The sequence below is a fragment of the Humulus lupulus genome, chromosome 5, assembly GCF_963169125.1.
Source record: "Humulus lupulus chromosome 5, drHumLupu1.1, whole genome shotgun sequence".
NCBI classification, from domain to species: domain Eukaryota; kingdom Viridiplantae; phylum Streptophyta; class Magnoliopsida; order Rosales; family Cannabaceae; genus Humulus; species Humulus lupulus.
In genome coordinates this window covers 224,966,043-224,980,532 of record NC_084797.1, presented here as the reverse complement: position 1 = coordinate 224,980,532, position 14,490 = coordinate 224,966,043, and the positions used below count along the sequence as shown (strand labels likewise).

The following is a 14,490-nucleotide window of genomic DNA, read 5'->3' as shown; positions in this document are numbered from 1 at the left end:
CACTACCACATGCCTTTCATATGCCTTCTCTACACCAACTCAAAATGGTTTCAAGAAATTACAGGCCAAGTATGGAAAAATCTAGTATTGATTTGAATCGTGAAACATCATCGACATCTGTCTCTGAAACCCAACCTAAACATGGTGTTGAAGGGTTGGAAAATGTGGTTCTACACAATGAAGATGAATCAAGGCATAAAGGTAAAGTCAAATGGAGCAAGGAAGCTACTATACTTCTGATAAGTGGATGGCTTAATACATCTAAGGATGCCATTGTGGGGAATGACCAAACTTCGCAGAATACTACAACACCAACCAAAAAGGCGAGCAAGCAAGAACTGGAAGGCAATGCAAAGATCATTGGAACAAGATGAATCAAAAGGTGGCGCGTTTCAATGGGTGTTATAAACGAGTACAACAAGCACATCATAGTGGTTGGTCTGATGAGCAAATTCTTGAGAATGCACATCAATTGTACAAATCTGAAAATAACAACTCAAATTTTCTGCTTGTGGACTGTTGGAGATTGCTAAAGGATGAGCCGAAATGGAATACAATGTACCAACCAAAAGGTGGTAAGAGAACAAAGGTGTCAGAATCATGGGCATTTACTTCTTCTTCCAATGCAGACATCAGTGATGATGAAGTACATGAAGTGCGCCCTACTGGCCAAAAGGCAGCAAAGAGAAAAGGGAAGGAAAAAAAATACACACATGCTAGATTTATAGAGATTAGTGAACGGAAAGCATCTGCATTGGAGAAATTGGTGGCGATAAAGGAGAAAGAGGCAGAAGATAATAGGATGACAAAATACATGGATTATCTCATCATGGACACGTCGCATATGCCTCCTGAACAAAAGAAAGATCATGAAAACTTGTGTACTTATATTAAGAATAATATCCTGAAGTTGTAATTGCTATGTATTTTTATCAACCCCATTATTATGTATTTTATTTTATTTTATTTAAATAAATTATCCTTTATTTTAACGGCTACATATATATGTCACCATATCTATAAATACCAAGCCTCTCCTTATTCCTTTTACTCAACTCTCCATTCAATCCTTCATTTTACTCTCTCATTCATCTTTCATTCCCAAATATCATATACTCTAAGTTCGACAATGGATTCGCCAAATTCTCCGAATCCATACGACAATATGAGTCTAGAGGATATCATAATTGTAGAGTGTACTGAAGATCATGATGATCAATATTTCAAAGCGCTCATGGATGGGGTTAGCTCAACAAGACAAGGAAGAAAGAGAGCCCACATTGATAGGGGTCATGTAGAAGGACACCAACGTTTGTTCGATGACTACTTTTCTGATGAACCAGTGTATACAGAATATCAATTTCGAAGAAGATTTATAATGCGTAGACATGTATTCCTACGCATAGTGCAAGCTCTAGAAAATCATTCAGAGTATTTCCATACGAGGTTCGATGCAGTCGGTAGAAGGGGGCTTCTGACATTACAGAAGTGCACCGCTGCTATGCGAATGTTGGCATATGGAGCGCCTGCTGATTATGTTGATGAGTATGTTCGAATTGGTGAAACTACCGCTATTGAATGTCTAGTCAATTTCGTTCGAGGAGTGAATGATATTTTTGGGACCAAATATTTAAGACGGCCAAATGCTGGGGACATTCGTCGCTTACTTCAAATAGGGGAGGTGCGTGGTTTTCCAGGTATGTTGGGAAGCTGTTAATCCTTATTGGCATTTTTATAGAAATATCTTTTTCTTAAAAGATAAAATTGGTTGAATTAGTTGTTTCCCTTTATTATAATATTCGGAAATGTTTGTTTCCCTTTATTATAATTTTCGGAATTGTTTGGTTTCCTTTATTGATATTTTCGGAAAACCACTTTCCTTTTGTGTGAATTTTGGACAATAATGTGCTTCCTTATTTAGCCTATATTGTCTCATTTTGTTTATAAAGGAAACAAAGTTTATTGCAAATATTCGGTACTTACCCAAAGTTGTTTTTGGATTATTTGCTGATATATTTTCGTGCAGCTCAAGGATTGCAATTAGGAAACTGGTTCTTAATATCATTAATTATTGTTTCCTTTTTGAGCTTGTTTTGATCCGACACAGGTCTGAGCTGTCCCCACCGATATCGCATCTGTCGGATCAGCATCTTCTAAATAAGGCAACTCTTCGACAATCAAGAATATCTTCTGTGATTCTTGCCTTTATTAGAATAATTCTTTCTCTGCCTTTGTGAGCACGAAAAAAACTCTATAAATAGGGCTCTAAAGGCAGTGAGAAAGATGAACTCTTTGGTGCATTATTTGTGAGCATTATTGTAATATTTGTGAGAGTTCCTCTTTGCATTCAAGATCATAAGTATTCATGTGATCTTGTAGAATTATGTGTGTTTAGTTTTTTAGTGGTGAGTTTATACCATGTTCATGAGTGAATACACATTGTAATTCGAACACAACGTTTATAGTCTTCGGGAGAAGATTTTTACAAGCCTTGCGTCGGGAGGATGCAAGCACTCGCTAGCCATTGAAGGGAGTTCAAGTGGTTGAGCGTTTCAATCAAGATCAGATTAGTGAAGAGAAGTACAACAAGTTGCGGCAAATCTCAAGAGGGAGTCTTGTTTTGTTTAAGTCAATGTTTTTGTACTTGTGATTCTTTATTAATTGGTTTTATTCTCTGGGTGTGGCCCAAGGAGTAGGTTATCCGAAAGGGTTTCTGAACCTTGTAAAAATTCATTGTGTTCTTTATTGTTTTGCACTGTCTTTTTATTGTGTTCAGTTTCTGTCGTGACAAGTTTGGTGTCTGTCCCGACAGAACTGTATTCTGTGTAAACAGTTAATTACCATTCCGCACTTTAATTAATTCACTTGGTTTAATTAATTTGGTAATTACTAAAAACGAAATTTCAATTGGTATCAGAGCGGGTCACTAAACTCTTAGTGCGATCTTGTATTTTTCCGTTTGTTTTGTGCCTTGTGAAATGTCTATCTTTGCAGAAGGTGGATCTATAACTCGCCCTCCATTGCTGAATGATACAAATTATCCATACTGGAAAGTAAGGATGAAAGCTTTTATCAAATCCCTTGATGAAAGGGCTTGGAGATCAATATTGACCGGTTGGACACCACCTGTCGAGAGAGATTTGAAATCTGGTAAGACACAGGTAAAATCTGAACTTGAATGGTCTAATGAAGAAGATAAATTGTCAATTTATAATAATAAAGCTTTACATGCAATTTTTAATGGTGTTGGTGAGGGTTATATAAAATTGATTTCATCTTGTGAGTCTGCCAAAGATGCTTGGGAAATCCTTCAAACTCAATTTGAAGGAACCACTGATGTTAAGCGATCTAGGCTTGTAATGTTGACCACAAGATTTGAAAACCTTCGCATGTCTGAAAACGAAACCCTCACTGAGTTTTATGAAGAATTGTCTGACATTGCTAATGAATATTTTGTTTTAGGAGAAAAGTTGTCTGACTCTGTTTTGGTTAGGAAAATTGTTAGATCTCTTCCTGACAGGTTTCAATCCAAGATCACAGCCATTGAGGAGGTAAAGAATCTTGACACCTTGAAAGTTGAGGAATTGATGGGATCTCTTCGAACTTTTGAACTTAATCAAAAGATTCGCCAAGAGAAACCAATTGCCGTGAAGGATAAATCGATTGCCTTTAAATCTTCCAAAGAGAAAATGGAAAGCTCAGATGAGGAAGATGATGATGAAATGATCTTGTTATCGAAAAAATTTAAGAAGTTTATGAAAAAGATTGGTAACAAGAAAAACATGTCTAAATCCTCCAAAGGTAATAATTTTTCGAAACCTTTTGAATATACTAATAAAAAAGGTATTCAATGCAGGGAGTGTGAAGGTTTTGGACATATTCAAGCTGAATGTGCCAATACCTTAAAGAAAAATAAGAAGGTCATGGCAGTGACTTGGAGTGACCAAGACTCTGAAAGTAGTGATGAGGAAGAAAATTCTAATCTTGCCTTAACTTCTGTTTTTTCTTGCTTACCTCTTTCTGTGCAGGTGAATGAGAAACTTGTTTGTTTAAATAATACTATTTCAACAGATGAGGGTTCCCATGGTGATTCAAATGAATCCAATTTGGATGAGGATTCCTTGAAAGAATCATACAAAAACATGTATGATCAATGGTTGAAAGTATGTTCAGATAATTGTTTGATGGAAAACAATAACAAAGTTCTCAAGAAAAGAAATGAAGAACTTGACTCTCTTGTTAAAAAATATGAAATTGAGGTTGTTGCTAAAGATTCTGAAATCAATCTTTTGTCTAATGAAGTTGATAAAATTGTGAAAGGTGTCAAATTGCTTAATCATAGATCTATGGTTTTGGATGATTTTCTGCTTGCAGGTCAAAAAGCTTGTGATTTTTCTAGGTTAGGATCAAATGGATCTAAACCTAAAGGAAAAACAATTTATATTTCTGGAAATCTTCCTATTGTTTCGACAACTGACCCTTCTGCAGGAACAACTCAAACTCATGTGGCATCATCTTTTCAATCTGTCACATCACATGAGAAACAGACCAGAAATTTTGAGAATAAAAAAACTGGTCATTTTATTCCAATTTGCAATTTCTGTGGAGTGAAAGGTCATTTTCGACCTAAATGTTTTACCTTGATGAATTTTCTTCACAAAAATTACTTTAATCATCATGGTAATTTGAGACAAATGCCCTTGAAGAAAAGGTCTCCACCTAAGAAAGTTGGGGTGAAGAAAAAATAAATTCAAATGTCTTGCTGCCTTTACTTGTCTTAGAACATGTGCTTCTAACTCTTGGTTTTTTGATAGTGGTTGTTCAAGGCATATGACAGGTAACAAAAGCATACTCACTGACTTCAAGACTTTGAAAAATGGGGAAGTCACATTTGGAGATGATTGGGCAGGAAACACTGATGATCGAAAAAGCACAAGTGGTGGTTGTTTTTACTTAGGAAACAATTTGGTCTCCTGGCATAGTAAAAAACAAAACTCCATCTCCTTGTCAACAGCCGAAGCTGAGTACATTGCTGCTGGAAGCTGTTGTACTCAACTTTTGTGGATGAAACAAATGTTGGCAGACTATGGGTTTGATGTTAAAACTTTAACCATTTTTTGTGATAATACAAGTGCTATTAATATCTCCAAAAATCATGTTCAGCACTCTCGCACCAAACATATTGACATTCGTCATCATTTTATTAGGGAACTTGTTGAAAACAAAACATTGATTTTAGAATATGTTGAGACTAACAAACAAATTGCAGATATCTTTACTAAAGCCTTAGACACGGTCAGATTTGATTCCCTCAGGAAATCCTTGGGGGTTTGTTTTATTTGAAATTGCCAATAAATTGATTATCTTGCCTTGCATATGTGTTTTTGTAAATCTCTTGTCCTGATTGGAAGAAATTTGATGAGCATATTTTTTTGTATTTTAGAGAATGATCGTTATAAGTCCTATACTTTGTTGGAATACAAAACCATATTTGAAAAATTATAGATCATCCAATTTATATTTGATCAAATCATTATCTTTGTATGAGCATTCCTAATCCAGTTTCTTTTTCAGGCTCCATTTTGGAAAAGAGCTACCTATACTGATGTGTGAAAGCCGACACTGAGTAAGTTGGTACCAGGTAATTAGCAATTATATTGGAGGATACTCTACCAGCGTAAAGGGCTACCATCAGTATAAGAGTTATAGCCTCCATTATGGTTACAAATTGGAAAAAGGCTAAAAATCGCCAAATATGGGCAATGACCCTAGCTTTAAAAGGCCAAAAAGAAACGCCAAATTGCTTACACTTGCACACACATATGTCTGTTCTAGACTGTGTAAGATGGCTGTAAGACTCATACATATAATGAATTGACTCAAATATGTTTTGTGTGTGGTATGTTTTTCGAATTATGGTCTCTTAGTATTTGAAGTATAACTCATTTCTCTAATTTTTGAAAAATATGGTTATCTTGTTTCTTCTGAACAGGACTTGGGATTTACATGGACACATATGGTATGGAAATTTATACTTTATTTTCGGCAATTTTGTATTAAAAAATTATAAAAATTTTGAAAAATAAAATATGTTATCTACCGTGTACTTAAAAAAAAGGGGGTTTGAAAAATTAATTTATGCAATTTATTTGTTTTATCTCAGTATATTCTAAAAATATTCAAAAGTTTCCAATTTTGAGGTGTGACAGAATTTGTTTTAAAAAGGGAGATATTTTGGCATTTATCACTAAAAATCCGGTTACTCATTTTTGGTTACCCAATCTTGAACTTGCCTCATTTGTGTTCCGAATACTTTATATATTCGGAGTCCCTTTGGTTGTTTTATAATCAGTTTTTCCTGTTTGTCTCTCTCTCGTATAACCAAAGTGTTTAGGGCTTTTGTCCTTTATGTGTCTCCATTTGTTTCTATTCTAGCAGCCATGAAATCCAAGGAGCCTATCACCCCTGTTGTCCCGACTGCTCTCGCTTCTGTCCAGACAGGTCTTACACATCTTTCTGACCGGTTCACTCTAATGGAGGATACTCAACGCCAAATTCTTGCTTCATTGGCCCTTATCAGTGATCCACCTCTCCTGCTCCATGATGGTCACAGTTCCCTTTGATCTATTTTTATTTTACTTTTGATAGACGTAAAAGAACTCTTGATGGGTCTTTCTTTTGGTTTCGTTTCCTTTGTTCTTTGGCATTTTCTTAGACAATGAGGGGGAGAGAGTAACTCTATTTTTGGCACTTTGATTATGTTGCCCTGCTGTTTCATATTGTTCTTTGTTAACTATGCTTTGGTTATCTTTCGCAGGGGGAGTCATTTTGTGATCATTTTGTGACTCTTATGATTTTGAGCTCTTACGTGTGTTTTGCAGGGATCTTTTAAAAATAGATATTCCTTGTCTATAAAATTGCCAAAGGGGGAGATTGTTAATCCTTATTGGCATTTTTATAGAAATATCTTTTTCTTAAAAGATAAAATTGGTTGAATTAGTTGTTTCCCTTTATTATAATATTCGGAAGTGTTTGTTTCCCTTTATTATAATTTTCGGAATTGTTTGGTTTCCTTTATTGATATTTTCGGAAAACCACTTTCCTTTTGTGTGAATTTTGGACAATAATGTGCTTCCTTATTTAGCCTATATTGTCTCATTTTGTTTATAAAGGAAACAAAGTTTATTGCAAATATTCGGTACTTACCCAAAGTTGTTTTTGGATTATTTGCTGATATATTTTCGTGCAGCTCAAGGATTGCAATCAGGAAACTGGTTCTTAATATCATTAATTATTGTTTCCTTTTTGAGCTTGTTTTGATCCGACACAGGTCTGAGCTGTCCCCACCGATATCGCATCTGTCGGATCAGCATCTTCTAAATAAGGCAACTCTTCGACAATCAAGAATATCTTCTGTGATTCTTGCCTTTATTAGAATAATTCTTTCTCTGCCTTTGTGAGCACGAAAAAAACTCTATAAATAGGGCTCTAAAGGCAGTGAGAAAGATGAACTCTTTGGTGCATTATTTGTGAGCATTATTGTAATATTTGTGAGAGTTCCTCTTTGCATTCAAGATCATAAGTATTCATGTGATCTTGTAGAATTATGTGTGTTTAGTTTTTTAGTGGTGAGTTTATACCATGTTCATGAGTGAATACACATTGTAATTCGAACACAACGTTTATAGTCTTCGGGAGAAGATTTTTACAAGCCTTGCGTCGGGAGGATGCAAGCACTCGCTAGCCATTGAAGGGAGTTCAAGTGGTTGAGCGTTTCAATCAAGATCAGATTAGTGAAGAGAAGTACAACAAGTTGCGGAAAATCTCAAGAGGGAGTCTTGTTTTGTTTAAGTCAATGTTTTCGTACTTGTGATTCTTTATTAATTGGTTTTATTCTCTGGGTGTGGCCCAAGGAGTAGGTTATCCGAAAGGGTTTCTGAACCTTGTAAAAATTCATTGTGTTCTTTATTGTTTTGCACTGTCTTTTTATTGTGTTCAGTTTCTGTCGTGACAAGTTTGGTGTCTGTCCCGACAGAACTGTATTCTGTGTAAACAGTTAATTACCATTCCGCACTTTAATTAATTCACTTGGTTTAATTAATTTGGTAATTACTAAAAACGGAATTTCAGAAGCATTGATTGTATGCACTGGGAATGGAAAAATTGCCCGGTTGCATGGAAAGGTCAATTCACGCGAGGTGATCACAACAGACCAACAATCATGCTCGAAGCAGTTGCATCATAAGATCTTTGGATATGGCATGCATTTTTTTGGTGTTCCAGGATCTAATAATGATCTCAACGTGTTAAATCAATCCCCAATATTCACTGATATCTTACAAGGGCAAGCTCCGAGAGTTGAGTTTACGATAAATGGCACACAATACAACAAGGGGTACTATCTAGCAGATGATATCTATCCAGAGTGGGGTACATTTGTTAAAACTATCCCACTGCCTCAAGGAGAGAAAAGAAAATTATTTGTCCAATGCCAAGAAGCAATACGCAAAGATGTTGAGCGAGCATTCGGAGTACTTCAATATCGTTTTGCTATTGTACGGGGACCAACACTTTTTTGGCAAAGAGATGTTCTCAAAGATATTATGTATGCATGCATCATATTGCACAACATTATTGTCGAGGACGAAAGAGAAACATATGAGAGTTTTTTTATATTTTAATTATGATGACGACCCTGCCAACACCCTAATGGTTGAAGTATTGCATGGACCTATTTCTGACTTCCCGACAATACTTAAAAGAAATGCTGAAATTCGTGATAGAAACATTCATCGCAATCTTCAGGCAGACTTGGTAAAGCACATATGGTCAAAATTTGGAAATCATTTTAATTAGCATTTTTTTAATTATGTTAGATTGATTAATTATGATTATGTCATTTTATAAGCTCCTTTAAATTTCGTTTAATTTAAATTTAATGTAATATTTATTTATATTAATATATGGATTTAAAAAATTTAGTGTGACAATATTTATAATTACAAAATTATATATTAAATAATAATGTATGAGGTCATAGTTGATAACTTTTGGGGTGACTTAGCATTAGAATATTTTTATGAAAAAAGTTGCCAAAAGTGATGTGGATGGGAGAGAAAATAAAATATTATATTTTAGGATGATTTGAATATGTTAAGCAACTAATGGGGTAGCCACTATTAGAGTTGCTCTAAGAGGTAAATGTACTTTTATTAAATTAAAGTGTTTTTTTAGGAAAAAGACTGTTATTGTTAATGAGAAATATCCATTACAGAGAAAATTGGAGGAGGAAACTCATCCAAGACCACTGCACTTTATCATCCAACCCCAAAGCATGGTTTGCTAAACCATCAGCAACAAAATTAGCAGTTCTCTTAACATGAGTGACTTTAGCTTCGGGAGAATAGGAGGGAAGATGAGAAATATCTAATAAAATATCATGAAAACTAGAGCAATATTCTCTATGTTTATATAATTATAAATATAAAGAAAACTATTGGCGAATTGAAAGATTGTACTTAAGTGACTTAGTAGTATTTTTTAGCCATAAAAATCTATAAAATGTGACTTGTTGTAAGATGTGACTTTTGCTATTACTCCTCGTGACTTGAGTATATTATTTTAGATTACTTACTAATTATCAATGCTAAAAAAATTACTTAATAACTTAAGTACAGTTTTTAAAATTATTTATTTATTTTCGCTGCAAATTTTACCAAGTATAATTCCTCTTAAATTTATTATGAACCAAGTTATAAATACTGTAAGGTAAACTTAAACACAATATAATAACAATTTTGCAGCTTTGATTGTTTCTAATAAATAATATTAATATTCAGTAAAATATGTTACATTTAATTTGTTGAAACGTTAAAAATCTCAAGCACTGTTTTATTGAAAAAAATTATTTTGAATTTTAAATTGAAGAAATAATTTTGAAAACCAAAATTAAAATTCTCAAGCATTGTCTTAGCTCATTCTTCTTAAATTTCCAAGCTCATATTTAAAAAAAAGCATTTCGAATTTTTTTTTGTTAGATTGAAGAAATTATTTTGAAAACTGAATTTTAAAACAAGTCAATTTTTTCTATTGCCATTGAGTTTATATAAATATATATTTTCTAATATTATGACATTTTATCAGCTAAATATATAAATTTTTTAGACTTAACGCCAATTTAGACTATAATATATGTTGAAAATAAAAATTAAATGTTAATTTAATATTTTTTGCTGCTTTAATAACAATTGAGGTTTTTTACGGTCTTGATTCTTTTTTTAAAAAAAATACTAATTTAAGTTTTTAAGAATACGTTTTTTAAAGTTTTATATTTACAAAAGTATGGTGTCAATGAAAAAACTAAAAAACAACAATAAGACAACAACTAAACATTAACACACTGCATACTAACATGTTTCTTTTTAAAAAAAATCAAAATATATCTGCAAACAACTAAACAACAAATAAGCATCAACATAACAACATAACAACTATAAATAAACTTAAACAACTAAAAATTAAAATGAAAAAACTATACATAAAATCTGAACAACATAAAAACAACAATCCCACAACAAACACAATGCAACCCATTGTATTTTTAAAAAGCAACTCACTGCAATACAATATCGAAAAAGCAACTAGAAAATAACAATTGGACAACAACTAAACATCAATTCACTGCATTAAAAAATAACTAAAAAACAACAATAGAACAACTGGAAGTCAACCCATTACATACTAACATATTTTTTTTTATAAAAAAATTCAAAATATATCGGAAAATAATTAAATATAAATTAGACATCAACACAACAGCTATATTTAAATTTAAACAACTAAAAAACAACATGAAAATAACTATACATAAAATCTAAACAACTAAAAAACAACATAAAAACAAAATGATATTAGATAAACCCAAAATAAACTAAAAAATAATAACAACAAAAAAATATTAAAAACTTATCGTTGCATAGTAAAATGTGTCAAGAAAAATTAAAAATTGACTCAATTAGAAATCAACTAAATATCATTCCAAAGTAAAATACTTAAAGATAATTAAACATATACCCAAAATCAACCCACACAACAACAATAAAAAAATTGGAAGATAAGTTAAATTTTAATGGAAAATACATATTTTCGACACTCGACCAAAATGAATGAACTCAAAAAAAGAGAAATAGTCGACCTCAAGAACCAACTGAAGCTTTCAACCTCCTGCCTCCAACAAAAATTTAAAGGACCAATGCATAAAATCTAGAAATACCTATAGAGCCACCATTGCAAAAAATGAAAACATCCACACAAAGAGACAAAAATCAGAGAAAACAAATTTCCAATCAGCTCAACCATTGCATGAGAAGGAGTCAACACGTGTCACACTCCTACTCTTCACTTGCCACGCTTTTTTAAATATTCTTTTTTTGTCTAAAAAATTACAATATGAACTAATTATACTCAACTGAACAGGTTTCTCTAAGAGACTTTATTTGAAAAGGTCATCACCCATTTGCTAGCAATAAGTTATGGAATATACAATCTATTTTATTTATTATATAATATACATCATTAATATATTAATTTTAAATAACTTTAATCAATGCTTTTGTTTAACTTTTTCTGACATTTGTTTTTCTCTCACCCAGTGACGGAGCCACTCTTGGCTTAGAGTAGGCTCAAGCCTACACTGATTTTTAAAAAAAAAAAAAAAAAAAAGTATATATAATAGATCTTCTACTAAAATGAGACATATAAGGTGTGTTGAACATATAACAAGTTTGATTTCTCTACTACAATGAATACATGTATACAAGAGTATCATGTGAACTAGGCCAAAATACTAAAGCTTTTGAAAGGCCAACGAAGAGTACTAATTCTGTGATTTTTCTTTCCTACAAAAGTATTATTATTAATATTAAATCATCATTAGAAGTAGTAGTAGTAGACTTCAGAGCAATGAAGCATACAAAATAATTCCAACTTATTCGTGTTATATATAGCTTATTGAATTTGTGTAGCGATTTGTTGAATTTTTATTAAAGTAAAATTATCAAAAAATATAATAGAAAGAATAGGTTCCAACTTGTGTCTCCCACTCTCTAATGGGAGCTAACATTCTCATATCTTAGCTATTAGTTAAAATTATTATTTATTTCGAATAAAAAATAAAAAATAATTACTTAAAATTAATCAAATTTTATATCTTAAAAGTTATGACTATCTTCACCTAACCCTTGCCCTCTCTGAGTAAAATGTCTGGCTACGTCACTGCTCTCACCAATCAAAATTAAATGGATTTTGACTAAGTCTCTCGCACACTCCCTTCCAGCTCTCTCTCTCAAAATAACATGAGTATTACTTTTACCATTTTTATGTTTGGGTCAGAGTGATGGCTTTAATTAGGTGTTGCCGGACATGTACAATAAAAAAGAAAAAAAACATACATGGACCGTATAAACAGGGCCGGCCCTGAAAAAAAGTGGGCCTAAGAAGGTTTTAATAAATTTGAAAAAAATGGGCCCTTTTGTATATGTAATTTTTTTATGTAATTTTAAATAAAATTAAACTAATATTTAGTAATATAAATACACTCCAAACCAATAATTCATTACATAAACTTATAAATTTCAATATATTACTTAAATATTATACGTCTTGCATTTTTAGATGCAAAAGTATTAATTAAATTTGCATAATCAAGTTTTGCAACTATATCATTTTCAATGGAGAGACTAGAGTATAGAGAGGAGAGAGAACTCTTAGGGTTAGGGAAGGTAGGTGGGAAAAATTGAAATGGGAGTGAGTTTTTTTTTTTGTTTTTGAAAGGATGTGAATTGAGAGTGAGATTGTGAGAGAGAAGGACGAGAGAGAGAGAGAGCCAAAGAGACTTTTCAGCTTTCCTTTTTTTTTTCTTTGAATTGCCTCACACGTTTTGGTCCAGTTGAACCATTACATTTATTTTTATTTATACTAATTGGGCCGGCTGGGAAGGAAAGGCTGCTGGGCCTTATTTAAATTTTTTTTTTCTTGAACACTAGCTGGGAAGGGGAAAGGCTGCTGGGCGGGCCTTATTTAATTTTTTTTTCTTTGAACACACTTAAGAGTTTACATGATATTTTTGGGCCCTGGGTAGGGGTGGGTCCTAGGCACGGGCCTAGCCCACCTATGCCCAGGGCCGGCCCTGCGTATAAATGTAAAAATCTCCGTGTGGTCGTATATATGTTAATTTTTGGGTTATGGCAGTTTTTAGTGTAAAAATTCCATAACAAATTGACAATATAGTGAAAATATTATTAAATTTGAAAGTGAACTACATAAATAAGCAAGGTAGGCAACATTTGTTTTGAGAGGTGAAAATTGAAAAAAAATAAATATTTGTATTTGTCTTAATATAATTTAATGAGCAAACGTAAAATATATATAACTTATTGTATTAAAATGAGTGATTTTTTTTTTTTTTTGTAAAAAGGACAAAAAGAAAATTGAAAAAAAGAAGATATTGAATATTAGTGCAACACAATTTAAAATCTGTAAATATTTTTATTTTAAAAAAAAACCCTAGGGTCTCTCGTTTTTCTCTCTAGCACTGTCAACCAATGGGACCCCAATCTTGATTTTTCTCTCAACCAGAAGCTTCATTGGATCTAGTGGGGCTGTGGCTGAGACTGTTGCTATGCTCATCGAAATTTTGCCTCTCTGTCTTTCTGCCGAATCAGAATCCATATGGTTCTTTGGACAACTTTTCTTCTTCTGGTTTTCTTTTGCTTGGTGGTGATCGCAAGGTGTTGCCAGCCTTGTGCTGGTGGCCGCTGCCCTGACGGCATCAGGAGGAAGGGGTGTTGCTTCTGTGTGGTTGGCGTCGGTGGAAGGGGTGTCCATGGTTTCATAGAGATGGTGGAGTAGGGCTTCCTGTCACTGTTCATTGCAGGGGCTTTGGGATCGAAAGGCCTAAGTTTTTTTTTTTTTTTGTTTTCTCTAGTTTGCAATATTGTTGTTTTATTTTAATGTTGTCTGATTTTCTATTTCAAATAATGGTGTTATTCACCCTTCGTCATTCTATTTTTCTAATGTTGTGATTAGTCGGCTTATTAGCGGAGATTATCCCGGTTGGTGTGATCATCTTGGGTTGTTCTAGGCCGGATTTCTTTGAGTTTCAGTTGTGGATGATATCTTGGTGGCCCCAATCACTATTGACTCTTTGTTTCATGGTGTCCCGATCTTTGTGGTCGGAAATCTTGAATAATGAGTTTGTTATTTCCCAATTCTTATTGAAAGATCATTGGCTGATAGTCATTGATGAGGTTGATCTTTCATATGCTCATTTGGAGAGGAAACATAGATCACTTCACACTCGTTGGATGCTTGGATGCTCGTGCCTTATTGGACCTTTAGTTGAAGTGATTGTTAGAGGTTTTCTTTCTTTTGTTTATTGTAAACAACTTGTTAAGTCTATGTTGATTTTGCTATATGAGCATTATTCTATTG

The 14,490-nt window shown here is 33.1% G+C and overlaps 1 protein-coding gene across 1 annotated transcript; it reads left to right on the top strand.

The window, feature by feature from the left end:
• Positions 1–370: 370 nt before the first annotated feature.
• On the top strand, positions 371–6,623 carry LOC133780006 (uncharacterized). The gene is made up of 3 exons (XM_062219893.1): positions 371–881; positions 1,230–1,697; positions 6,439–6,623. The coding sequence occupies exons 1-3, from the start codon at positions 371–373 to the stop codon at positions 6,621–6,623; spliced, it is 1,164 nt and encodes a 387-aa protein (XP_062075877.1).
• Positions 6,624–14,490: the final 7,867 nt, after the last annotated feature.

Excerpts from the sequence above, each read along its gene's own strand:
- LOC133780006 (XM_062219893.1), top strand. The coding sequence starts at position 371 with ATGAATCAAAAGGTGGCGCGTTTCAATGGGTGTTATAAACGAGTACAA. Across the intron at positions 882-1,229 it reads GAAAGATCATGAAAACTTGT|CGCTCATGGATGGGGTTAGC; the intron begins GTACTTATATTA and ends AATATTTCAAAG. Across the intron at positions 1,698-6,438 it reads GGAGGTGCGTGGTTTTCCAG|CCATGAAATCCAAGGAGCCT; the intron begins GTATGTTGGGAA and ends CTATTCTAGCAG.